This window comes from Cyanistes caeruleus, chromosome 2 (genome assembly GCF_971803275.1).
Source record: "Cyanistes caeruleus chromosome 2, bCyaCae1.hap1.1, whole genome shotgun sequence".
Classification (NCBI taxonomy): Eukaryota; Metazoa; Chordata; class Aves; order Passeriformes; family Paridae; genus Cyanistes; species Cyanistes caeruleus.
In genome coordinates, this window is record NC_141702.1 from 78,417,270 (window position 1) to 78,443,896 (window position 26,627).

General features: G+C 39.1%; 2 protein-coding genes across 13 annotated transcripts in view; both read left to right on the top strand.

Moving 5' to 3' along the window:
- Nucleotides 1-1,825, top strand: part of HEATR5B (HEAT repeat containing 5B) — a 56,420-nt gene extending 54,595 nt beyond the window's left edge. For all 3 annotated transcript variants that reach the window (XM_086878092.1, XM_086878093.1, XM_023923786.2), the window contains exon 36: nucleotides 874-1,825. In XM_086878092.1, the coding sequence (XP_086734218.1) occupies nucleotides 874-1,178 (305 nt within the window). In that variant the 3' untranslated portion in view covers nucleotides 1,179-1,825. The remainder of the gene's footprint in view (nucleotides 1-873) is intronic.
- A 3,008-nt stretch (nucleotides 1,826-4,833) lies between these two features.
- Nucleotides 4,834-26,627, top strand: part of STRN (striatin) — a 68,976-nt gene continuing 47,182 nt past the window's right edge. For 5 of the 10 annotated variants that reach the window (XM_086878096.1, XM_086878097.1, XM_086878101.1 and 2 more), the window contains exons 1-3: nucleotides 4,897-5,258; nucleotides 17,974-18,077; nucleotides 25,152-25,225. In XM_086878096.1, the coding sequence (XP_086734222.1) occupies nucleotides 4,953-5,258; nucleotides 17,974-18,077; nucleotides 25,152-25,225 (484 nt within the window). In that variant the 5' untranslated portion in view covers nucleotides 4,897-4,952. Of the gene's footprint in view, nucleotides 5,259-17,973; nucleotides 18,078-25,151; nucleotides 25,226-26,627 lie in introns of all 10 variants that reach the window. The other 5 variants (XM_086878095.1, XM_086878098.1, XM_086878099.1 and 2 more) reach the window with 4 other exon arrangements.

The window sequence follows — 26,627 nt, forward strand, 5'->3', positions numbered from 1 at the left end:
TAATTGAAACAAATGAGGAAAGAGAACGTCTGATTTTTTGCTGTCTGGAGAAAATCACCTCATGAGTTTGAAACAGTCAAAACTTTTAAGGGAAAATAGTTAATACTCTGGCAATCTAAAACAATTTAGATAAACGAGTTGCCATTAGTTTTTAAGTTCTTTGAGCTTAAAATGTACAATTACTGAGTTACACATTTCAAAGGTATACTTACATACTTTATAGGTACAAAAATTTGCCTTGTTGCTTAAGTTTAGCTGCCTTTTTTTGTTCTTGAGGTCAACCCTCTGGATCCCTTTGCCATTTTGGGCTGTGGCCTTACTAGGTCATGCTGGCTGAAGTATAGCTGCCCTGCTAGTTTTTGGATTATGATCTCCCAGACCAACATAAATAAACAACATAAATAACAGCAGGTAACTGTCCCCTGACTTCTTTGTCAACGCTTGCAGACTGATGCCAGTTCAGTTATGCTTGCTGGGGAGGCAGATACTCAGATTTAATTGGATAGCATTCCTGTCTGCCTGAAAAGTGTTATGAAATCCTTTAATATGATAGGCACTCTATATCTTACAATCTTTCATCAATGATCTGCAACCAGATGGTGCAAAAGCATCTCAATGTAAGCATCAGGATCAACGTAACTGTAATGAACAATAACAGAAATCTTAAATACAGACCTGGTAAGACAGGTTGGAGTGATCAAAGCACAGGAAGCCATCTTCATTTCAGTTGTTTCAATTTGATAATTTTTTGATTAGTTTCTAATGTCAGTTCTGAAAACAATATCGCCCTTATTTGTCTAGTAACTGACAATTTTTTTATTTTTTGTTTCGTTCTCTGATACGGTAATTACATTTTTTTTCTTTCATTTTCAGGAGTGCAGTTGCTTGCCCTTCTCGTTCCCACTCTGATCTCCTATTTACTGAATGAAAATGCCTTTGCTTCTGCATCTGCTGCATCCAAGGATCTTCACGAGTTTGCACTTCAGAATCTAATGCACATTGGTCCACTTTACCCACATGCTTTCAAGACAGTAATGGGAGCTGCTCCTGAATTGAAAACACGTCTAGAAACTGCAGTCCGAGCAAGTCAGGCCAGCAAAGCAAAAGCAGCTGCTAGGCAACCACCACCCACAGTACATTCCACCCCAACAATTAAACTGAAAACTAGCTTTTTTTGAATTACTTTTATTATTTTTGGACCATTAAGTAGTCAGAAGCATTACATTATCCCTGCATACATGTCTAATTTTGTGTAATTTGTATGTGAAAGGCTGTCTAATGGAGCTTTGTGTAATTACTTGAAATCCATGCATTACAAGGGAAGTGGTGTTACTTGTATTTGTATAGATTTTTAGGAAATTGTGATCATATTTATGAATTTCTGTTATAAATTATCCACCAAAAATTATTCTGTATCTAAATAGTTTTATTTATTTTTAAAAGCTATCTCAAACCCTCCAGTGGTTTTTGAAATCTGGTGATTGTTATCCTGCCATTGTGCCAACACAGTAACACAGTGGGGATGGGAGAGAAGAGGAAAGACTGTTATGAAGTAGTTACCCTGTACTACAGGGAATTTCTAGTGTAGAAATATGAATTTTTTTCCTTTTAAAAGAATAGTAGGAAAAGGGACTTTGTAGATCGTTTCAGCTTGCATGAAAAAAAACCCCAAAACCCCACAACAAAAGAATTGAAAATTTTCAGCCTTTCTTAAGGTGGATGATCAAGCATGCTGTCTTAATGAGTTGTCTTAATTTATGTGGTGTGTATCTCTTTCAAATCCGTTTCCATGCTTGAAAATGAATAAAGGATGCAAAGAATCTAATCCCCTATCTCTTTGAATATAAATTTTAAGGAATGCACTGGAAACTGAGTTTATAAAGAGAACTGCCTTCTATCTGCATTTTTGTAAGTGTAGATCTTGGCCCTTTTAAGGTCCCCTGTGTTTGCAGTCTTCCTGTTCTGCCAGGAACTGGTTGAATATGTGATGAGTCAGTGCTCTGCCCTTTGTCCAGACTCATAGGTATTTAACTTTCCTGCTAGATTTTAGTTTCTGGATACATCATACCTGTAGTCTTTGATCAAGTTTGCAAGCAGAGGTACTGGAGCACCTTGCAGTGTTCTGACTCGGGGCAGAACACAAGTGACAGCCAGGCTCCTCCAGTTTTTCCTTTCCCTACCAGGCTTTTTTCAAAAGCACGTGGCTCCCCTCACATCTGAGTGAGTCTGATGTGTAGATTTTGGGGCTTAGGGCTCAAGTGCTGTGCTAACCTTGGAGCGCACAGCCAGGGACTCCCAGTGTCTGTCTGCTGCCAGGCCTCACCCTTCCTATTGGCAGAAGTGTGGAACCATGTATTTTCTTGTGTATACAAGACTGACTTGCATGAAGTTTTTGACACAGCTGTTGAATTTCTGGGCTTTTATAGGGATCTTTCTATACATTTTGCTTTATAGAGAGAAGTAGCATAACCAGAGGTCTCCACTAGGCCTGCTGAGTTTCATCTCTGATGTTCCTCTGTATGCTCTGTAAAAACTGCGAATTTCAGATGCAAACTTCAAATATAACAAAGGGACAGTAAACAGAATTGAATATGACTAATATCTGCTTAAAATATTTGTAGATCACTATTTTTGCATAGATACTTGCCTCTAGGCTTTCTATTTTCCTCTAAGACCTTATCTAATATCCCTCTGAGTACCTATGCAAAATGGTCAAGAAAATGCTTTTTTCCCTATGGTAAGTTGGCTGTGTGCAAAATATTTAATATAAAATCAGAAATGCTTTTATTTCACAATGAATGTTTTATTACTAAAGTGAGAGCACAGCAAGTAGTGCGTATTCTAATATCTTTTTTCATAAAGATGTTAATCAAGTCTTGTTCCATTACTCTACAGGAGTAAAGATGTATGCAGAAGTAAAAGCAATGTGCTGTACATGAGAAGAAAAGTAACTTCACTATTTTTTTTAATCTTACTATGGGTAGTGGGAATTAAATTGATTTAAATATATCCCTTTCTAATAAGTCTTTCCAGTATTACAGATCTATTTTGCTTAGACGGAGTTCTGAACCAGTTTAACATTTGAAAGTGTTAAGGAAACATGTTCAGTTCAAAATTCAACACAAACATTTTGCAAGTAAAACAGAAAACAAGTTTATAACCTGTTTTAGATTCCCTCCCCTCCACTAAGTAGTCTAGGAATTAATGACTTCTTGGAAAGATTTTGTCTGTAATAATGCTTTGTTTACCTTAAGTTTTATCTCAGCACCTTAAAGTTTTAGTTAGACTCTAGTTGACAAGATGTCTGAAAATTCAGAAGGGAGGAGGGAAGTGTAGCAATCAAGCATAACTAAGAAGTCAGTAGAACAACAGAAAGAAGTTAGCAGAAGAGAAAATGGCACTAGATAGATGTAGAGGGATAGAGAAGGGAGAGGTTTTTCTTTGTATTTTGTGTGGCTGTCCTACAACATGCACAACTCTCGTTTGTATACATCTTTCCCCAGTTCAGTCCTCGTTTGCTTCTCTGCTTGCTCCTGATACTAAAGTTATAATCATGTGGTTTTACACAATATTTTGGCATCGAATTCCATTTGATTAAAAAAACTTAAAGTAACTTAAAATGGCCGTAGTGCTTGTTGTTGTTTGTCACTGTCCTTTTCACCTTTTTCTTTGTCAACGGCCTTTTAAATGTGCTTTTTAATGAAACTGTTTGCTCCGCTTCGCCTTCACGTCTTTCGTCTCCCTCTGTCTGCTGTTTCCTTCCCCTCGGGGTGAGCCCAGATCGCGCTCCCTGTCCCGTGTTTTCGCTCCCGTTCCCCGCTGCTCCCCTGATGCTCTGTGTAAGCTTCCTTCTGGTCTTTCCTAGAGATCACCCACCAGCCACAGCTGAAACTCCGCGGGCAGGGTGACGAGGCAGGCTGCCGTGGTTGCGGAGCAGCCACAGGGAGTGGGGAACAGCTGCTGGAGAAGGCAGCAGGGCACTCCCGCTGTGCCCAGGGCACGGCGAAGGGTGCAAGTGGCACAAGCGGGGTCCCCAGCGCCCTCAGGAGCCCCGTGGCACCGCCTCGCTGGCACACGCAGCATCTTTTACACGGTGCTGGCACCTGGCCCTCGGCGGCACAGCCCGATGGAGCGGCGCGTTCCTCTGCCCTCAGCAAGGCTCTGCCGCTGGGGCGCGCGTGGCGCGCGCGGGAAGGGGGCCCGGCTTCGTCCCTTGGCGCCGTGGGGACACGGCAGCGCTGCCGACATGTTCCGCCCTCAATCCCACGGGCTCCTGTTTGCCCTTTCCTCGCGGAACAGGCAGCGTGGCAGTTCCTGAAAAATGTGTCGCTCTTCTCCCCAACATTGCAAAGGATGCTCAAGAAACCCCTGTAGCCTTGGGCAGGGTTTCCAGCTTTTGGTAGTGCGAGGCCGAGCGCTGCTCAGAACGAAGCAGAAGCCGGGGCTGCCCTGGCGGGACTCGGCCGGAGCATGTGGAACTGCTGCGAGATACCTGCCCTTCCCGTGTCCCTGGGGCGGGCTGCGGGAGAGCCCAAACCATTTAAATCCCGCTCGGAGGTGGAGGTGACCATTGACCTGTGCTCCTGCTGCAGGCACGGCACTGCCCCTGCCCTGCCCTCCCGCCGGCTCCCCCGCCCAGCCGAGCGGACCGCACGCCCCGCCGCTGAGGCTCAGCCGTCCGAACGCCATCCCTGGAATTACAGGCGGCTCGGGGAGAAGGCGGCGACCGGGGAATCCTCCCCGCCATCCAGCGGAACTACATTTCCCAGGACGCCGCGCGAGGTGGCGGGGCGAATCGCTCCCCGGCGCTGTCCCCGCCGGGCCACCGTAGCAGCGGGCGGGGGTGGCTGTCAGGCGGCGACGGCGGGCGGGACGCGCCCAGGTTGTTGCTGCTGCTGCTGCTGCCGGGACGCGGCGGGAGCGGCGGCGGCGAGCCAGGACCCGGCCCGGCCATGGACGAGCAAGCGGGGCCCGGCGTCTTCTTCAGCAACAACAACAACAATAACGCCCTCCTTCTGCCGCCGCCGGCGGGCGGGCCGGGGCTGGAGCCGGGCGAGGCGGCAGCAGCGGCGGCCGCGGCGGCGGCAGCAGGAGGCGGCGGCGGAGGAGGGGGAGTCTCAGCCTCCGGAGCCGCCGCGCCGCTCTCGGCGTCCCGGGCTCAATACAGCGTGCCGGGCATCCTGCATTTCCTGCAGCACGAGTGGGGCCGCTTCGAGGCGGAGCGCGCCGAGTGGGAGGCGGAGCGGGCGGAGCTGCAGGTAACACACCCGCGACCTTCTACCCCCCCACACACCCCCGGCTCCGGCGGCCGCTCCCCCTCCGTGTCTCCCGTGCCTACGCAGATGGAGGGGAGCGGCCGCCCTGGGCGCTGCCACGGCTTGTCGGCTTCCCCGAGAGGGAGCGGCCGGCCGGCCTGTTTGGCTGCCCCCGAGGGCGGCCGCCCCCCGCCGCGGCCGGGCACGGGGTAGGACGTGGCGGCCGGCCCGGCGGGGAGCGGGCCCTGCCCGGAGGGGAGCGGCCCCTGCGCCCTGCGCCGCTCTCGCCGCCTCCCCGGAGTTTTCCGGATGCCCCTCGGGGTCGGCCGCCCCAACTTGTCATCAGTTTCATAACCCCTGTTAGAATCCACCCCCGGCGAGCTGCGCGCCCCCGTTGTGCCGCTGCTCCGCCGCTTGTGCCGCGGTTGCCCCCGGCCCTCGGTGCCGCCCCGCCCGCACAGGGGCCAGGCCCGCGGGACCGGCTGGATCCCCTTCGCTACCATGGGGCACGTTATGTAGTGTTTTCCTTTGAAAAGCGATGGTGTTGATACGCTCATTAATGCATGAAAGGACTGATAGTGATCTTGTGGTTAAAGAACTTGTGAGCTGCTGGCCTAGAGCCATTACTGTCAGATACTTCAGTGATGGCACGTTGCATTAGCTCCAGTTACAGTCGATAATGCAACCTTCGTTCCTCTTTGGTGTTGTTTACAGGAAAATCCCTGTGTTAAACCTTAACGCTGGCCATGTTGCTAGCAGCCCACTGTTTGGTTTTCATTTGGCCATGCTCGAGACTGAAAAGTGCCTACGCGTTTCCTTTTTAGGTCTCCTTTCTTTGTCTCTTTCTTCCTGTCCATCTCTTCTTTCTATGGCTTTCCTTGAAAGTACGGTCTTTGTCAAGAGAGTCTGGAGTCTGTTTAGCAATGCAAACCACTTCCCTGTTTTTTTGGTTATTGGGTTGGTTTTTCCCCATCTTTTTAATTTTACTTTCTACAGTAACATTGAACCAACTGCTCTGAGAAGAGTGATAGATGTGACGTTCTTTTATGAGAGTTCCCTTATAGGAATTTAAAGGAAGTGGTCGTGAGAACAAGAGAGTAATTTTTATTTTAACTTCCATGATTCAATGAGAAATTGGCTAGCAACTGAATCATATTTCTATTCACTACATCCAGTAAATACTGTGTAGAAAGCTACTCGCTTAGCTATGTATAGGAATAACCTCACATGTCATATATCCAGTGGAGGCCCATAAATATCTTGCCATATATTCATAGCTGATACAGATATCAAATATTGCTTTGGAGAAAAAAACCCCTATTTTACAGGACCTAGGAAATTTTGCCACTGCATTAAAAGTACTAACACTTTGCATATTTATTATGTCTTTCAGCAGCATGGCATCCCTCCTTCTCCCCCAGGTATCCCTCAAAAGCTTGGTGTTTTGGATGAGACAGGAAGAGAGAAATTGAGTATTTAGACTATTTGCAGAAGTCATGCATTATCAGTGGCAGATAACCCCATCACAAGTTGTTTGCTTGAATGCCTTTGACTCTTGCCAAAACATCTCAATAAAGTTATAATTAGCTGTGGCTGGCATTGCCATGAGCTGTAACAGCATTTATCTGCTGCAGAGTCATGTTCAGGAAGGTGCAAAATTCTTGGCTATCTCTACAGACATCAGGCGTTAACGTCTGCTGTGACCATTTGCAGATGAATGTTCTTGGATCCATGTGAGAGGTTTGTGGTAGGGGTTCAGCAGCTACAGGGTGGCTTTTAGAAATTGTACACCTGAAGCATGAGCAGTGTTAATTAAAGACCTGGTCTGTGCTCCTTCTGAAGCCTTTTGTTCACCTGTATATTTGGAAATGTTTAACAGAATAATGGAAATCTGAGGTCAGACAGTTTCTCTCTCTCGAGATAAAGATGCAGTGCTCCTCATTGTACTTTTATCCAATGCAAATTCCAGTGCTGGATTATCCATCCACTCTTGGGAGGCTGTGGGGCAAAGGACCCATTTAGTATGGTGGTCTTAGTATCCCATAATTTTTTCCTGCAATTCATCTAGTTTCTAAGAGGTAGACTTCTATTATCTCTGGTTCCTTACCTGCCATGATATTAAAATACTTGGGATACCTTATGCCACAGCATTATTGTGTTTGGCTCTTGCTCTGTAGCTGTTGTTTAGTTACACTCTACCCTTTCTTGAAAAAACACCTTTTAAGTCAGTCCCATTGTGATTTCCTGGCTTTCTTTTCTTCCTCTTTGGGCTTCTTTTCATTTTCTCTTTTTCTTATCCTTCTAATTAACTGTGTGGAAGTAAATGTGATGGTCAGGTAGAATACCCTTCTGTTGTGTTCTGTGGTGCTTGTTCAGGTGACACACACCCAAGCTCATAACATATGTGAGTTAGCAGGCTGGGCAGCTTAATCTGTTCTTAGTTACTGGTCTAGAAGTGTCTTTCCAAGTTTTTTCTCCCTATCAGTGCCTATATTTTGCTTTCTCTGGCAAGTATTCATGTTTATTTTGATTTTCTAATTATTTTTCTTGAACCTTTTGAAATTATTGTTGCCTCTGTTATATAATCTTTCTCATTCAAGGCAAAAGAGGACTTCAGTATTTATATCTATGCAAGCATCATTAGTAAGCTGTTTATATCAAATAAGAACGAAAACAGATTAATATGGGGTTCCCCTAGATGCTTATCTGCTGATTACATATTTAACTTTTAATGCTTGCATTCTGTTTACACTACTTTGATATTTGCATATTGAAAAATTATCCTAAGAATAGACTTTCGTGATGCCCTCTGAAGTAATTAACTAGGATGAATACTAACGTTATTAATCCTCATTTAAGTATTCACAAACAGTGCTTTATGGCATTATAATCTATTTCCATATCATTTCAGAAATTAGTGATTTTCCTTTTATAAGGTTCTTCTAGCAGCTGCTTGGGAGATTTGACAAGACAGGGTTTCCTGTTCTGCAAGTTTTAAACTTCAGGTTTTATTTGTTCTGCATTTTTCTGGACTGACACAGAGATATTTCAGAGTTGTCATTATGCGTTGGACAAGCCCATTCGAAAATAGCAAAGGGTTTGATCAAATGCATGTGCAGGGCACTGAAATCCATATCTTTGCTTGAGGCATGCAGGGATGAACTGCCTCCCATATTGGTGTCTTGCCTTATCCATAAGTCTTCTGACTGGCTGGGGGTGACTGTCTCTTGGGGATGTTATTTCCCTTTTGATTGGCCATCTGTCACCCCTGGGGGGAGCAGTAGGGAACTCTGCCCTGGAGGCTGGGACCCTGCAGAGCTCAGCGCTGCTAGTGCACATCCTTGTCCCAGCAAGCAACAAGGCTGGATGAGCTTGGAAGGTGTGTGTGGGTGGGTGTGTGTGTGGGTGTGTGTGTATCTTTTGTTGTGACTAGAAATGTTGTCTTTGCAAGCAATGCATATGTTGCTGTGGAAAGTTCTGCTTCTGACAAACATTTTCTGGCAAAAGTGCAGATTTGCAGACATTGGCATTTCTCTGCATTTCACAAATGGTCTAAATTGCAACAAACTGCTATGCTGCATGTAACTGTTTATGGACAACCCCCCATCCTACTAAGGAATTTTCTAGCTTTTGTCCTCATCACTCCTGAAGTTTTCATTTCCTCTAACTAGTAACTTGTTTCTTTGGAGTAGTAGACTCCATACAAGTGGTGGGACCTGATAGCATTACATAAAAATTGTTTTTCCTGGGTAAACTTTCCTTTGAAAAGCTTTGCAAGGAAATTAGGGAGAATGGGTGGATACAATGTGCTTGTGTTTCTACAGCTTCGTTAAAAATAGTTCTTGTAAGACAGTGCCAAAAGAACAAGAAAACACCACCCAAATGATAGGGAAAGAGATAATGAAATGAGATAAAATGTGGTTAAATGATAGCAAACAGCTGTAATAGAAGGAATGTGATGGAAGTAATAGATAAACACTTGAGGTCGGGTATGGAAGTCAGATTTAGTAATGTTAGCTCTCTGGGGGGGGTCACGGATGGGGATCGTGCCCTTTGCTGCTGCTTTTCTGCTGCAAGAGGCAGGCGATGAAACCAGGCATGCTACATGGTAAGATTGTGTCCTTGGAGATAGACAAGTTAAAGTAATGAGGAGAAGGGGCAAATCAGACAGATGGCTGTGGCTATTTATAGTGTGGTTTAGGACATTTGTTACTTGATTCAGAAATTGTTGATATTTACAGTTTGTTGGCTTTTAGATGACGGTCCTCTTGTTGGATTAAATTTCTAGTTAGAAGTTGTTCTGATAGCTGGATAATCTGAAAACGTTCAGAGAAAAAGTAATGAGCAATGAGTTGGTGAAATCAGTTATTAAGTTAATGGAAAAATCCTAAAGATACAGTTTGACTAATAAAATAGAAGATAAATACAATTTGAAGCAGTTTTGTATAAGATTTTCAAGTATGATGATGTGGGTCAAATTTCTGAGATTCTCGGTCAAAGATGAATTGTCAGAAGTGCTGTAAAAGTCTCCTAGAAAATGTTTTTTCTCATAAGGCAGATAGTACAAAAGAACCACCAGTGGTTAATGTTACATACATCTCCACTACAGAAAAGCAGTAATCTCAACTTTATTGTTTTATATATATCAGATAAATCAAAAGAAAGGCAAAAGAAAATAAACCATAGTCACAATACTGAGGTGTGTTTATTTGGAAAAATGATACTAAATGGGCCTTGGTGACTACCAGATAGTCTCTCTTTCACAAACTTTTTTTCAGACTTTCTATTTGCAAGATTCATGTGAAGCAAACTGTATTCTGTACTTATGTGCATGTATGTCAGCTAATTCCAATATAATTGTTGATATGCTGTCACAGCTTCTTTTATTTATTGTATTTCTCACTGGAGGACCAGTGAGAGTAAATGCTCAGTGATTTTCAGAAATTTGGAAATTTGTAGAAGTAGAATGTAAGTACAAATTAATGAGACAATGTTTTTGTAGGTGTGTACCTGCTTTTTTGATTTTGTTCTTTTTTTTTGCATAATTGATCTGACCATTTCCTAACATCAGATATTTCAGTTCTTCTCATATTTGTCAAACCTGTAACTTAATTTAAGTATAATGAAAATATGTTTCTTAAATAGCCTGAATCCTTTAGGAAAATGCTGCTGTAAATACTGATGTAGTATGAACAGAGAGTTTTACAATGTAACATTGTTTCCAAGTGGTCTTTAAACCTTTCAAACACCTTTCATGGAAAGTTATACTTGCAAAAAGAAAAAGGCATTTTTCTGTTTTTCGTGATTGAGCAAAAACGGAATAGATTACTGTGTTCTAGGTAGAAAACATTGATATTCAGTGTCAGGTTAGAATATGGTGAAACATCCTAAGTGTCTTTATTATTGCACATTTTAAATTAAATTGGTATCTCTGTCCTACTCAAAATGTTGCTTTTCTTTTTCTGTTGAGGGTCTTGGCTCATGGCAGTTTTATTGCATCAGAGATAAGTAACTTGGCACTGTTTGAATAACAAGTTGCAAATATAACTTAGCCTTTATTGACGTTTCAGTAGACACGGAAACTTTATTTACTAATTTTAGAATAGTCTGTGTAAAATTCCCCAAGGAAGATCATGCGAATTGCCTGAATTTTGGTTCATCTTAATTTGATGCTAAAAGAAGTAAGACTGTACAAATATGAAGCCTTAACTAAAACTGTTCCCAGTATGCAGTTTTCTGAGAAAATAAGTATTGATCAGTAGCCTGCTCATCTCTTTGGCTTCACAAGGTTGGCAAGCCTTATCAAGACCTCACTTCACAGTTTCTTAGTTAAAAAGTGGCAAAAGCTGACTTTGAAGTAGATGAGGGATTCTTATGTTTTAGTTTTGAATGCTGAGAAATGCATGGATACCTGAAAGAGTTCTTTGGAATAATTTCAGAATGCTCAGAATCCAAGCTTTGCAGACAATAAACTAGAAATAAAAATTCTCTGAAATGTGAAAACAAAGGTTCATTTTATCTGACTGACCTGTTGTGTGTGGGCCTGTAGATGATCACCATCCAGTTGTTCTTTTCCTATTTGAAAAAGGTTTGCTATATACTCACTAGTATTGAATATTTTGGAACATAACCCAGTGATAAAGAAGTTAAAGTTTGCAGTGTGGAAAGACTACATTTTTTCTGGTCTTAGCCAGGAATATGTTTCCCTTTAGTGCAGTCACAAAGGGCAGGATTGCAAAAGCATCAGAGCAAAAGTGGCATGTGTGATATTTGTATTCTAGCTTGTAAATAGGAGGTGAGAAAAAAATCACTTATCTTTGTATTTGTTTCACCTGTCAGTTCAGGGTGGTCATGCTTGAATACAAAGAGTAGCTGATCCTGGATATAGGAGTGAGGGACAGGAGTGTGCCAATTGCCTCTACAAATGCTTGTGTGGTCAAATCTGATTCACTCCTCTTTCTGTTTCTGAAGCCAAATCTAAAAATCCCCTCCAGATTTTTTTCTCCCTTGTCTTGCCGTACCCCAAGTGATTCATTCAGCTTGTGAACTTCCATTGTCTGTTTAAACATGGGCCATGTGTCTGTTTATCAGTCCTGCTGCTGGCTGCTGTCGCTGCATTTCTGCCATTCTTGTACAGCAAGTGGAAAGGAATTTGAGCATTTGCAATTTAGACTCCAGCTCATAATATGTGATTATTTTGTGACATGCCATTGCAGTGTTGCTTATAGAATTACATCATAGAATTAAAAGCTACACTCTTTTTGTGATTATATCAATCTACGTGGCACATGCTCTTGGGTCAAAAAACCAGATTGATGTTTACCACTTAAGTACATGTACTCCAGAAATGACTGGAGGTTTAGAGGAAATTTTTGCTTATGAAGAATGATTAAATAAAGTGACTATATATTGCTTGGCAACTGTTTTGATGCTTACAATTGCTAGAACAGTGAAAGGCAGCACTGAAGAGAGGATAAAAGAAAGACTGGCTACCTGAACAGAGGTCTCTGTAGTGAAATGCTTCAAACTGCAGAAAGACAAGGCTTCCTGTTCTTGAGATGCCTAAATTAGTAATCAAGGTATTGCCAGGTCTAAATTGTGAGTAAGTTCTGGATCATTTATTAGGAGTTTTTCAGTCTTAATGAATTTGTTTTTCAAGCAGTGATTTCTCTTTGAAACCATTGTTTGAAAAACAGAGACAAAGAATGTAAGTAAATGGCAGTTTTAGCCATAGTTTTTTACTGTAAATTAAGTCTTTGATTTCTTTTGGATGTTTTTTTCTGGGTTTATCTTTGATGCTAGTTTTAGAACATCTCTGAGAAGTCCAGCAAAAATAAAGTGCCTGCAGCAGCTTGTGCTGTGCATTGGTCCCATGAGGTGCTATCATCCAGCATGAGCATGTGAGGGATAAATGGGATGAAGTACCTTCTGTGTGGGGTGAAGTTAAATATACCTTGGTGCCTGCCAGTCATTTCAGCCTGTGGCCCTACTTCAGTTTTTTGTTATCTTAAGTGGCTACAGGAATTACAAAAGCTTCCTAGCCTCACTTGGCACAGTGTGCTAGTAGGTGCGTGTAGTGATGTGAAGTATGGTACCTCTTAAAATTGCTCTCCAGTTGTACTAGACCATTGAGATTTCCCTTCCCCCCTCCCTCTCTTTTCTTCTCACCCCCAGAGCATGCCTACACTTATTTACAAATATATTTAAATATGTAGTGCTTCAGTGATCCAGCTATAATCTAAAATACTGAGTACCCTGGCAGCTTGCAGAATCCTTCTGGCAGATCTTAGTAGACCGGTTAGCACAACTGTTCCAGATTGATTCATCTCTATGATATATTTAGTTATTTTAGCTATCTGCATATTTTTTTGCAATATTTTTCCTGCAGTTTTCCCCTCCCCTCTCTTGTTCTCTTTCTCTCAACCTCTGGAGACCTGCTTGTTGAATTACGGAAGCATTATGTAGAGAATTGTGTGTCTTAGTAGCTCTTTGTCAAATTATGTCTGTTGACCTTTAAATGCCCATTAATTTGAAGTGAGGCTTACTTTAAAATATTATGATAAATATTTTAGAGAAGAATAGAAAGGCTTTTTATAATTTTTTAGTCTTATGAATTAAAAAAAATAAATTGCCTTTTAACTTGAAATAGCTGTAAAATCAGGAACTGATAGAAGTTGATACTAAATGTGCACCAGTTGTTTAGCAGTCATAGTATGTTTATTTTTTAAAATTTCCTGTTGGAGGAATATTTTTTTATCTCCTGCTTTAAGGTAGCATCAAGGTATAAGCCTAAAAAGATGTTCAAATATTATATATATGTGTGTGTTTTATATATATATACACGCACAAAGAATATATATAAACTTTATATATATAAATACTTTAAACATGCTTCTTGTTGTGGTTGCTGAGTCAAGAAATTATGAATTTCAGTGTAAATTTTTAAACATTGGTAAAATCTGGGCTTACTAAGATGTGATTTCATTATTTAATTTTGTTGTTATGGCTGCTAAGCCTATATTAGGAAGTCAACAACATTTAAAAAAGGAGTTGTTTCTAGCCCAGTGCTACCTAAAACATTGTTTCAGCTTTTTGTCTACTTCACAGTAATGTGACATTAGAGCCTTTTGAGGAATTTTGTAAAACAGTAGTGTTGTTGCCTCTGAAATTATTTTTAGTGTAAGAATGAATGTTATTTTTAAAACTCTTAGTCGAGAAGTGGAATAGTTAAGGTAGCTACAGTGCTGTAACATAGACTGGTTGAGTATGACACTTTATGTTCCAGTTGGTCATGCAAAAAATTTCAGTGAGATAAAGTGGGGAAAAAGAATACGGGACTCAACAATTGCAGCTGAAATAGATTGTTCCAGGCACATATTTTTCCAGGGTTCTCTGGTTTTGTGGTGGCTATTTTTGTTTGGATTGATTTTGATTTTTTTGTTTGTTTTATTTTGTTTTCTCTTTTGATTTTAATTTTACAGTTGAGTTGGAATACAGTAACTTGTAGCACTTAGCCTGGAATAAACTCGAGGCGGATCCTGCCTTGATTCTTGCTGTGGAGCCAGCGGGGCCGGGTGCTTTATGGAGATGATGTGCCCCACCCATAAAGCAAGGAACAATATGAAGTTTTGCGTGATCCCTGTAGGCAATTTTGAGTTTTGCAAAGACTGGCATACAACTTGATGCATTTTAACCTTATTACCTGGAAGGTCAGTTGTCGCAGAACTTGTTTGGTGGGAATATTTGTGAATTCTTGAAATTTTTTTGGCAAACTTTCCCAGGAGTCGCCAAAACCCAAGCATTATAACACTGTAACAGTGTTGCAGATTACTCAAAGTGGAAGGGAATCCTCCTTTGCTGCTCTACTCCCTCAGGTGCAGCTCAGACTTCAGATTTGACTCGGGCTAAAGCTGCAGCCACGGGAAGTCACCTGTTGGAGTCTCAGTTAATTGGTAAAATTCTGTCATTATGCCTGAAACGTAAGAAAACTGTAGTTGTTCAGTTCAGTTATAATTTTCATCATGTTTCAAGCCAGACCTCCTGCACATTAAATGTTTGCACAGACATTTAGACAGGCGTTGTCTCTGTACTTTAATTGGAAATAGTGATCCTACAGTTACCACTGTATTGTTACTGCTACCTGTCATAATTTGTCATTTTAGATATTTAAACTCACTGTACTTGTTTATTCAGTTTACATTTATCTGCCAAGTGTTTTTGTTTGTTTTATGGTATGAACATTTATATTCCTTTGCATATTTCTGGTTAATTACCAAAAGAATGAAATGTTAAAGAACGAAATCTGCTTAAGACGTATGAATTGTTAGAGTATTAGTGTTAGTATAAAATTTCAGTTATTTTTTTAATACTGTCCTTACGTGCAGTATAAGTAAACCTGAATATCATTAAGCTTGCATGTATAACTGATGTTTATTGTCCACTGAGGCTGATGTAATTGTTATTACTCAGTACATGTATAAATGAGGGATAAGGGTTGCTAACATCTTGTGGAATAGAGAGGGAATATTTCTCTATGTTATGAAAATGACTAAATATAAGTATTCTCATTTACACAGCCACAATTCTTCAAAAATAGTATTAGGGATAAGTATGCTACACTGAAGAAAAGCATGATCAAACTATGCTAGAAACCATGCAGCCTCCAAGGAAAGACAAAAATTATTCTCAGTTTCTTGAAGTACCAGTAAAACTACCTGTCTGTAAAGTATATTTATTAACCTTGAAGGATCCTAGCAGTAAGCTTATGTAGGACTGGAGAAATGGCTCTTGGGCTAGGGATTCCTCTGTTGTTGCCCCGTGCATTTTAATGAAGCAGCGCAAGGATTTCTTGAAAATCCAGGAAAAAGGGAAGTTCTAAGACATCATTAAGAGCATGGATTGACAACAAAAGATGTCCACATGAAGCAGGTGTCATATGGTATTTCTTAATCATATCCATTTATGTCTCTCCCTCTTACAAAAGGAAGCTGTTAAAACTCTTGAGAAGTTGCATTTTTACATTTCGTTTCGGCTGCTACCAGTGGAATTTAGTCTCAGCTGTTATCACAGTAATGCTGCTTTGACCTTTGTAGTATAGCAGTGCGTGAGCCGAGTTGTTTGCCAACCTTCCGGGTAAAAATGTTTCATTCCAGTGTATTCAGTCAGTTCATTCTTGGCTAGAAATTGCTTGCAGACAGCAGGTCACATAATAGATCACTTCAGCTTGTGTCATGATGGCATTGGATTATCTTCTTCATTCCAGCCAAATACATATTTACATCATGATTTCTGTTTTTCAAAGTGCATTTTGATGTTCTCTCCCTTCTGACTAGAAGAGTGTGTGTTTAGTTCCACTGGGCCTATGTGGAGGTAGGGAGTGAGAATCTGTGTGTTTGTACAGTTACTGCAAACTAAGTTATATGTGCCTGAGATGTTCCTCTTGGGAGGGATGCTGACCTTGTAGGGTTGAGATGCTTCTCATAGTTATATTCCTCAGGGTAGGAAATGCTGACTCCAGCATCAGCATTTCTTTCTCCTGTGCCTTTCTTTAAACCTGAGCATAAAATTGGCATTAGAATTCAATTGTAGTTCTTGATGCTAGAGTTCTTGATGCTAGAGAGATTTTTCTTTTGATTCAGTTGACTTTTTTTTTTTTTTAAATTAAAATGTATTTCCCCTGTTGAAGATGAAGACTGACTTAGTTGGAGAGCAGCCAGTGTTTTTCTCTTGTCATAAACTGGCTGGTCTAGTTGGTGACTGGCAGTTAAGGATCCTTCAGGTGTCTGTCAAGCTATTTATTGGCTGTACTTGAGCAATGAAATTATGTCAGCTGGTGTGATATTTTAGAGCAGCTGCTATTGCTGTCCACCAACAAATGGGCTTTTGGAGTAAGATTCGTCTTGCCTAGTTGCCAGAATTCAACTGAGTTAGTTCTGTGCCTTCCCTTTATAGCTGCTGGAGAGAAAATGATGTTTACAGACTCTGTTTTTCCTCACCTTTGGGTAAAAGTCTGTAGTCAGATTCTTTGGAAGCAACTATCTCCCTTAACTGAAATATTTGGTCTGCTTGCAAGGTTGTGACAGGTGAGGATAGGATATTCCTGCTCATTTTTAATCCCTGACTTTCCTGGTCTTTTATTTAAATGAAAGGCTTATAGGTCTCCATGCTCAACAGGTGATGGTGCAGACCAATTGCCTTTTATTTTGTCTGTGCTTCTCAAGAGACAGATGAGATGACTGGAGACTTAGCTGTAGAGGTGTGGAAAGCTTCTGATCCTGGAAATGGCAGGTGAGGCTGAGGCATGAAGTGGTGACTGCCTCTAGGTATTTTTGCCTCAAAGTGTATTTATGAAATGGAGTAAGCACAGGAACTTGCCTCTTGATTTGAGCATTAGGTACAAAAGCAGGTAGTTCTTGCTTTATGATTAGGAATTAATATCTTGTATTTGTCATAATTTTCTGTTTAAAGGAAATTTTTCACAGGCAACTAAATACTTGTGCTGGAAGTTGATAGAGGTTAGCTGTTTATTTCCTACTTGACATTTATTTACTTAAGTACCATTTCTCTCCTTGTCTCCCTCACCAAAATACCTTTCCCTGTTTGCTTTTTTCTTCTCTTAATTAAAGTATTTCTTCAGAACTTTCCTTAACCTGTTTTAGTAAGTATCATAATTAACACTTAACCCTGTATTACAAACAGGGTTTTATTTTTCTTTTGTACTTATTTTAGCTGAACATGGTTTACATCAGGTTTTTTTACTAATGTTATGTATCTAACATGTATCTATAGAATTATACCCTATTATACACTACTTTACTTAGTGAGCAGAAATACTTTATCATCTTCTCTTGATATTGTTAGTAAAAACTTTTATCTGCTGAAGGCTTTTTGTATGCCTGTTTTATCCATTCCTTATCCTTTATTGAATGTTTATCCAAGAGAGAAAACAAACTCTGTCAAACAAACCAAAATTGCTTTAGTTCTTATCTATCTTCTTTCCTTTTTTTTTTTTTTTAAGATCTGTAGTGAGTGTGCTTCTTAGAAGGCTTATCTATGCAGTGGTTTTTGTAAGTGTTTAATGTTTATGAAGCATAGTAAGCCAATTGCTTTTGAACTCTACAAATGAATATTAAAATAACTTGGGAAGACACACACACTTAAGAGCTGTGATGAATAATTTTGAGGAAGCAGACTCTAAATTGAACATTTCCTTTTGCAGGCCCAGATTGCCTTTCTTCAAGGTGAAAGGAAAGGACAGGAGAATTTGAAGAAGGATCTAGTGCGGAGAATCAAAATGCTGGAATACGCGCTAAAACAGGAAAGGTACGCTGCTTTTGCAATCAGTATGTGATGAAGAAATGCTGAAGACAGAAACTTTATTTTGCCTTCGTATTTGACAAAACCAAGAAATATTTCTTCTGTCTCTACTCAGTTCTCAGATTTACAAATTTTACTGTACTAAACAAAGCACTAGTCTAAATGTCTGCATTATGATAAGAGCAATAGCTAAAATAGTGTGGCTCCAAAAGCATGCTTACAAAACCCATAGATGATCAATAATTAATGCTTTCCCTTGGTAAAATTACACTGAACTGTATAGATTATACTCCAGAATTACAGTGTATTCTCATTTTCGTTCATAGTACTAGCTTTGTTTATTAATATGTGACAACTGAAATCTTGAATAACCATCTTCAGTCTAATAATTACTAGTTTTTAATCTTGCTGAGTTTTTATTCTTTTCAGTATGATAGATTCTACAAGAATATCTTCTGGAAGTTAATTTTGTGATTGAAAAAATATTTATGTTTACCAGTTAATCAATGTCTATTTCTTTGTCCATGGACATTTTAGTACAAGTCCCCAGTTTACCATTTTATTCTTACATATACTCTCCTGTTACTCTAACCTTTGAGGCAGGCAAGTTGTTTTTTTCTCATGTTTTCAGAAATCTCTCTGTATAACCGATTTATTTTGGGCCAAGTTTAGTTTAATTCTTTTAATTAATGAAATATCTTTTAAAATTCTTGAATAAAGAGTATATTTATGGTACTGCTGCAAAACAGTAATTTCTTGCATTATCATTTTCCTATTAGATAATTCCTGCTTCTCTTTAATAAAATAAGCTTGTGAAATAGTTTGTTGAATAGAAATAAGATTAAAAATATACTCATATGCAAATGAGGAATAGAATATCACTTGCAGATAATTTTAAAAGGACACCAATAGTTACATTTCTGTATTGCATTTAGATTTGCTCATCTTATATGGGCTACTTTAGCACAAGACATGTCTTCTAGCATGCAGTTCATCTCCTTCTGGTAGCAAGCAGTTAATCCGCTAGCATGGAGATGCAGCCAGGGTTCTGGCCAGCAGTAGCCCCAGTCTCCAGGGTATTTTCTTCTGCTTTGGGGAGTTCTTGGAGGAATGCTTAAGGTAGATACTCTTTTTACCCAGGCCTTCTTATGCTGCTGATCTTACATCAAAGAGCCCGGAAAAATACAAAATGTATGCATAACGGAGTTTGCAGTTTCTGGCTGTGGGAAGGCTTACATTTGAAGCATGATTACTAAGCTTCGTGTCATTGGTTCAGTTAAAGATATACTCTAAGTTATATGTATTCTGTAAAGATTTCTTGTATTTCAAAACTGGAGGAGCTATTCCTGATTACATAAAAGTATCTCTAACACTTCATGTTCATAACCCTCTGAAGTTAGCAATTTAAAATGATCAAATGTAAATACATTTTTGTGTAATATCAGAGAAACTTTGTAACATTAAAAAAACAAAAATCAAACTTCCATATGGATGGTGAAAATGTCCCCCAGTTTTATCCTGTAAAATCCACCTAAATTATGATGTTTAAAACTTAATGCAACAGTCCCTGTCAGGATTAGGAAAAAACACTTGGTGGCTTCTTACTACAGTTTTTACATCTGTATCTTTTATGTTGCATGTTTTTCTGCAGTGTGTGGCGTTTGCCTCCATTACTCAGGTCAGTAGGCTAGAGTTGGCTGATCTGATCCAGTGTGACAGTTCCACTATGGGTCTGCAGTGGTTCTGTAAGCAGATGTGATGCTTGTGACTGGTGTGTGTGCTGGAGACAGCTATTTATGAGACTGTAGTTTTAAACAGCAGTTTTATTTGCCAGTTCCTGAAGAAATAGTCTTGTATTTCTTCTGGAATTATCTCCCAGCAAGGGTTCTTGCATGATACTTCAAAGAGCAGCAACATACTGAGCTTGGAAGCACTGGTCTCTTTCCCACCGTTTTCCTAAATCAGCTGTCAGCCAGGTCAGGCTGTAGTCAGGATGCTGGCATTTTCCATTGGGTTCTTAGAGCTGGAAAATGAGATCCTACAGGCTAGGAGGAAGACATTCCTGTCAAGTTTGGGGAAGGTTGGTATGTTGTGAGGGGGCAGAGAAACATTCTTGTATTCCTTCATTTCTGCCCTGGCTGCACAGCATTTCAGATCTTTCCCAGCTAGACAAAGTAAGTTATGAGTAACAGAACAGAATATAAAATTGTGGACCAGAGTACTCCATGTTCACAATGCCCTCAGGAAATCACGAAAAAGAAATGAGCAACGTTTATTTTCTCAGGTACATGCTTCTTTTATCAACCAAATAGTTTCAGATTTACTATAAATAACCAACTTCTGGTGCATTGTTGTTCTCTATTTCATGTCATGTCATTTTATCGTGGCTAAGGTAGAAAATAAGTTTTACTACTGACTGTCATGTTTTTCTGGCAAATTTAGTTTAATGTTTAGTCTTTATGTCAGTAATTGTGAAGTTTTCTTTTTATTGTGTGTATAGCAAGCCAGGTTATTTCTGCTGAAGAGTCTTAGTAGGTAAAATAGCAAGGAGCTTACAAGGAGTTAGTGCATAGTTAAGCATTTTTCAACAGCAGTTTTGATGTAGTTTTGTCAGCATCCAGTAGATTGCAGTGTGAGGCTGTTCAGAGTTGAGGGTTACTTTTTATGACTTTATCAATACTTGCTCCAGCACCCGTAAATTGCATTGGTGCCTCTGGATTTTCAGGAGCTAGCTGAAACATAGTACTGTTTCTCTCAAGTACATGTCCTATTTCAGCTAGTCTAGCACACTTCCTGTCTTAACATATTTCAACCAAAGAACTGGACTCCTGAGCCATGTCTCTAGAAACAGTTGATTTAATTTTATGTTGTTTTCTGCACTGATGTGTCTGATCAGTGTAAGGCTGGCGCCTTCTCCCCTGGGTAGAATATCTCGCCGTGCTGTTCCTGGCAGTCGCTCTTGTTTATGTCTCTTGATTTGGCGGCAGCTCCCAGATCTTTTACGGATGTTTTGGCAGGCTCCCTCAGCACAGCTGGATCAGATGCTTCAGGTCTGGAGACAGATATTTCCAAGAAATAGTGGCTTTTTTTGACTGGAATCAAATTTGTTTCTGTGTGAAGTATTCAGAAAAGTTTGACTTCACTCAGGAAATTTGGATGAAGGCTTTTAGCATTTTCCTAAGCAATTTCTTGAAGTTGTGGCAACCATGTTGAATGTTTCTAAGGACTGAATAGAAGACACATAGTTTAGTTAAAATACTGCTAATCAAAAGGGGAGAATTGTGTAATGAAGGACAGAAGCCAGAGCAGTGGCAATACTCCTACTTATCTGAGTAAGGGCATCTACCCAGGAACCTAGTTTCACTGTTGCCAGGATAACTCGAAGGCTAATCTTCAGATAGAAAATATCTTCTATGAAGTTGTATCCTTCAGGTAGTTATTTTCAAGTATGATACAGATGATACGAAGGTTGAAGAAACTTGCACTTTACTTTATACTTTTTTACACAAAAAATACTTTATCTCTTTTTTGTGATGGTAGTATCACACTATTGGAATGTGTGAGCTAGAGTTCAGTGTGAGCTGCAGAAGGCCAGTTTAAAGCTGTTAATAAGTGGACCATGTGATTTCTGAGAAAGTTAAAAAATTAAGCATTACAGATGGGCAGGAGATACTCTGTCATTGTAAAAACAGATTAAATTAAAATGTTGTAATGTAATAAGTGATATTTTGAATTTGTATAGAAAAGAATTAAAGGCTATCTCGTGAAAATTTTCATAGCCTTTGATTGCAGTATGTGTAACTGAATGGTCAAGACTCCCTTCTTGTCCTGGTGTTCAGCCCTTGGTGCACTTCAGAAAGAAGTTTATCTTTCATGCCTGTGACATTTTCAGCTGTATCATAAAACAGTGTCTATTAATAAATCTTCTAAGCCTGAAGAAGTGTAGAAAATATTTCCAAGATGGCATATTAGTGGTCTATACTGATTTTATGGGAGTTTTTTGTAATATTTTTTCTGAACTTTAGAAGCTGACCACAACTGAGTTCAGTGTGTCACATACTCTGGTGTGATACTCATATTTCTGTTTCAAGTCTTTGTCCTGTTCACAGACCTGAATTTATACCAATTGAATTTAATTCAGGTTTGATTATAACATTAGGGGGTTTTTGTTATTTTGTGCAGTCAGAGCTCTATAACTTTGTTTTTAACTTTGCCAGCATTATTGAAAAGAAAGATTACTTCTTGGGATTTTCATCTCTTCAGTTGCCTCTTTGTTAGAACATGGTTCTTCAGCGTTTTCTGTAGTGCTACTGGTCTCTGCCTGAAATATACAAAGTTAGGTCCTCTAAAAGGTAAAATCTTAGTTCACTTTGGCCCTAAAATAAATTTAAAGGGCCAGTGGTGTACAAGACCATGTAATCTACATTATCTCTTGAAATAAAGAATAACAACAAAAGCTTTAAAAGCTGTTGCATTGTGAGATTTAACCAGTTAGAGAATCCTGGTACTAACAGTTTAAAATGGATTTAGAATGAATAATCTCATTTTGCTGAAATGATTTTATAATGCTTTTGATGAGTGGGGGAAACTTCAGTAAGAAAAATTGTTGATTTAAGAGGGAAGTGACTAAAAAGTGAGCAAGCATGGATTTAGGAGATTGAAATAAATATACTGAGAAGTTTAATAAACTGCAGTATGAATCATTGAAAGATGAATTTTGGGGAACATGAGATCTGAGGAACAGGAAAGGTACAAAGAACGATCGTTTCATTGAACCTAGCAAACATTTTACTTAGGCTGGAAATAACTGACAAAACTTGGTAAGAAAATTAGTGAATGCATAGAGCATAGTGTAACTTTGTATAAAACCCATGAACTAAAAGCAAATGTTGACTGCTGCAAAACTAAGTTCTCCCTGAAATTGTGTGAAGGAACGAAGTAGAATACAACATGTGTCAGTAATCCAGATAGGAGCATTAATATTTGTTCATTTCTGATAAGTCAGATCAAAATAGATTACACATTAAGCTTTCTTGAATTCATGACTGCATAAAAAATTGTAGTGTTTAACGTTGGTGAGATAGGTTGGTGACAGGAGGATTTCTAAATTCCTGATTAATCATTGCTATCATTGCTTTTCATTAGTGATGGTGGGAGAAAAGTATACATAGCATCGATATTTAACAATAATGAAATGCATTTGTTTTACCATGGTAATGTATCATTATGTTAATAACAATGGATAGTTTATTGTTAATTGTTATTCTTAATAACAATAAATGGATAGTTGGAAAATGAAAGATAAATATTTTGATTGAACATTCATATTTGATTTTGTTCTACTCTTGGTTACTCTTTTCTGTATTGACCAAAATGTTTAACTTCCATCTATTGCTTTAATACATTTCAAGCACATCCTTTCTTCTTTTCTTGTTGATTGCTGCTCAGCTAGGTTAGAGCTTAGTGCTCTGGCCCTTGAGAGTTAGTTCCTTCATCTGTCAATGTTGCTATGCCTAAGAGGCACTTCTTCACTCTTCACTTACCCTTCTCAGTCAGAATTAAATGTTTATTATAATTAAAACGCAGCTGGATTAGTAGGAAGCTAGTACTGTTGATATTGAAGCATAAGAACTACCAAGCATTCTTCAGCAGTATTTTGTTAGAAGTAATGAACTTTCTTGATGAAATTGGAAAAGGCTGAAGAAAGCAGTAGTATAATGAAAATACTTAAGAAGCAATCAGGAGGTGTAAGTAACTTAAAAACATTTTCTACAGCCATTCTTGATACAGTCATGTGAGCTTAGTGAAAACTTGCCTCATACAATTACAAAGTGTCAAACCAATTAATTTTTTTTTAAAAAAAATTAAAGTGGAAGTGCTCCCTTGTACCTAGTGGAGCTAATGAAACTCATTTTCATGTTGGTGCATATATGAGGTTTATTTTTTTTTTGGTCTTTTTCAGCCTTTTTCTTGCTACCCTACACTTTGCTTTGTACATTTACGTTTGAACTTGAGTGTACATGTGTGCTGTTTGATTATCCCAATACTCCCAGGCTGCACACACAGCATTTCCTTAGTTCTCAGCCTTTTGTTTAGGGTAGGAACTAGTATAAGTGCCTCTCTTCTACTCAGTTGTGAATGTATAAAACTTGCAATTTTGTACTTATAAAGTTATAGTGAGAGAAGGAGAGAGCAGATTGCAAAACTAGTAAAGGCTCACTTTGCCTCACTTTCTCTGTTGTAGTGTTATAAGATTACTGTATAAGTGTTATAAGACTACTGTAAGGAATCTTGAATAACTTACACATGCATGTGTAATACTGTACTACTGTGGTGTTATTATTATGGTGTTAGTATTTAAAAGTCTATACATACTCAGTCTTTAGGATGAAGCTTTTCAAATTAAAAAGCATTTCCGTTACTGTGTAGCTACTTTTGTTGTCATTGTATGGCATGCTTTGTGGGGCTTATTGCATTAAACCTTCGGAAGGCTAAATAATTTTGGAAGTCTCCATTTTTGCACTTGGTCAAGTGACAGACCTAGCAGCTTTGGGTGTGGGTGAGCTGTCATTCCTAAGTCTTGTTTAGAATAGTTCTAGCTGAGGGCCTGCTGCTGTTGGAGAGCACAGCATTTCGAAGAATAAAACTAAAGTTTGCTTAATAGAGTCGCAATATGAGATATGAAGTAGGTGGCACTGAACTGACATGGGTAGTAAAAATGTTTCATAGTGATGGCTAAAAAGGAAAGACGGGGGAGTTGTGAAGAGAAGCAGAAGAGTTGCTTGTGTCCATAGGGAAGGAACCTTTCATGTGGCAAGAGTGTTTTGTAAAATCTTCAGTCAATTGCTCTGTGTGTTTTCTCAATATTCACAATGCAGTTGCATCAGAAAAAAATATTTAAATAAAATTATGTATCTGAAGTCATGGTAAAATTTAATGTTTTGCTTTGTTCCTTGCCTAGAAGAAAGGAGTGGCTTTTCAAGAGCAAACAGGTGACATTTATGTGTTTAGAGACATCCTTTAAATGTACTAATAGATTTTTCTTTTCTTTTTTGTTTGTTTGGTTTGGTTTCCTTTCAGGGCTAAATACCATAAATTAAAATATGGCACAGAACTGAATCAGGGAGATATGAAGCCACCGAACTATGATTCTGGTAAGATTTTTTTGAGAATGAACTTATTACTGGCATAAGAGCTTAACTGTGTTCTGTGCAAATGCTGAAGTATTGATAAAATAAATCTTTTAATGGAGCAGTGAGAATAGAGATAATTAATAAAGTCTATATTTTACTCTTGTGCAATTAAAAAATATATGCTAGTGCCTTAAGAACCTATTAATAAATCAAGTTAGTTTAGATTTTTTTAAAAATCGGAACCCAAATGAGCAGACTGCTCTTGGAGAGAGTAGTTTTTCTGTCCCTTACTGGTGTGTATGGATAATTTAGAACAGGATGATACTAGATTCATAACAATAGATCCTTTTGCCTCTGGATAATTCTTCTGAATGAAATACATAATTCATAATTTCTGTTCAATTACCTCAATGGTATTCCAGGAAAAAAAAATTAAAGTGCATATTAGACATAAGCGAGAGTTTTTGAATGAGTGATTTCTCTGCAGAATTCAAATGATTGTTGGAAATACATTTAACTAATTTCAGTTTTTTGCCTTGGTCTCTGGAAAGCTGATCTGTTTTCATCTCCTACTTCACACAAATAGATTTGGGCACTGAACTGGGGAAATTAAGAATTTAGATCACTTCCTTTTAGCCTTCTGCCTCCCTATCATTTTCTCAGGGGAAAAAAGAATACAAAAAAGAGGTACAGAGATCTGGCTATAGGTCAAGCCATTGAAAAAATAGGTAATGCATTTTGTGTCTCAGTCTCCCTAATGCTTCTACTAGAATGAAATTGGAACCACCTATATGTAAAGGCAGAGCATAGGGTGTCTACACATCTCATCTGTCACTTGGTTTGTGGAGGGGATGGTCTGGCTGACTGTCATGGTGATTTCTTCCCTCATTGGGTTTAGAAAGTCATTAAAAGACCCCCAAACAAACAAAAAATCCAACCCCACACCAACTAGCAAAGCTTTACACCAGGTTTTTCTTGTCCAAGTTTTTAATGAATGTTTTAGAAATTTTTTTTCATGTGATTATCAGTGTTATTGCTGTCACTGAAGAAATACTGAATTCGGTCCTACTAAGTAGAAGACCTCAGTCTGTGTCTGGACCTTTTGAAAACTTTGTCCTGATGATACTACAGTCCTAGGCAACCATGGGTTTTTTTTGTAATTTCTCATGAAGCTACAGCATATTGTTCCAGTTTCCAGCTGAGGAATGTAGTGTGAGGCCTGGCTTGCCCAGCAGAGGTCTGGACTGCAAAGTCAACATTGTGGGAATACTTTAGCTAAAATTCCATTATTCTCATTTATCCCATTGTATTCTATATATAGCTATCAGAAATGTGTATTTTTGTTCTATATCAAAGCTGGACTGATGACTTAAAATAGAAACTTTTTTCTAATGTTATTTTGAAGTTGTCTTTGATAGGTACT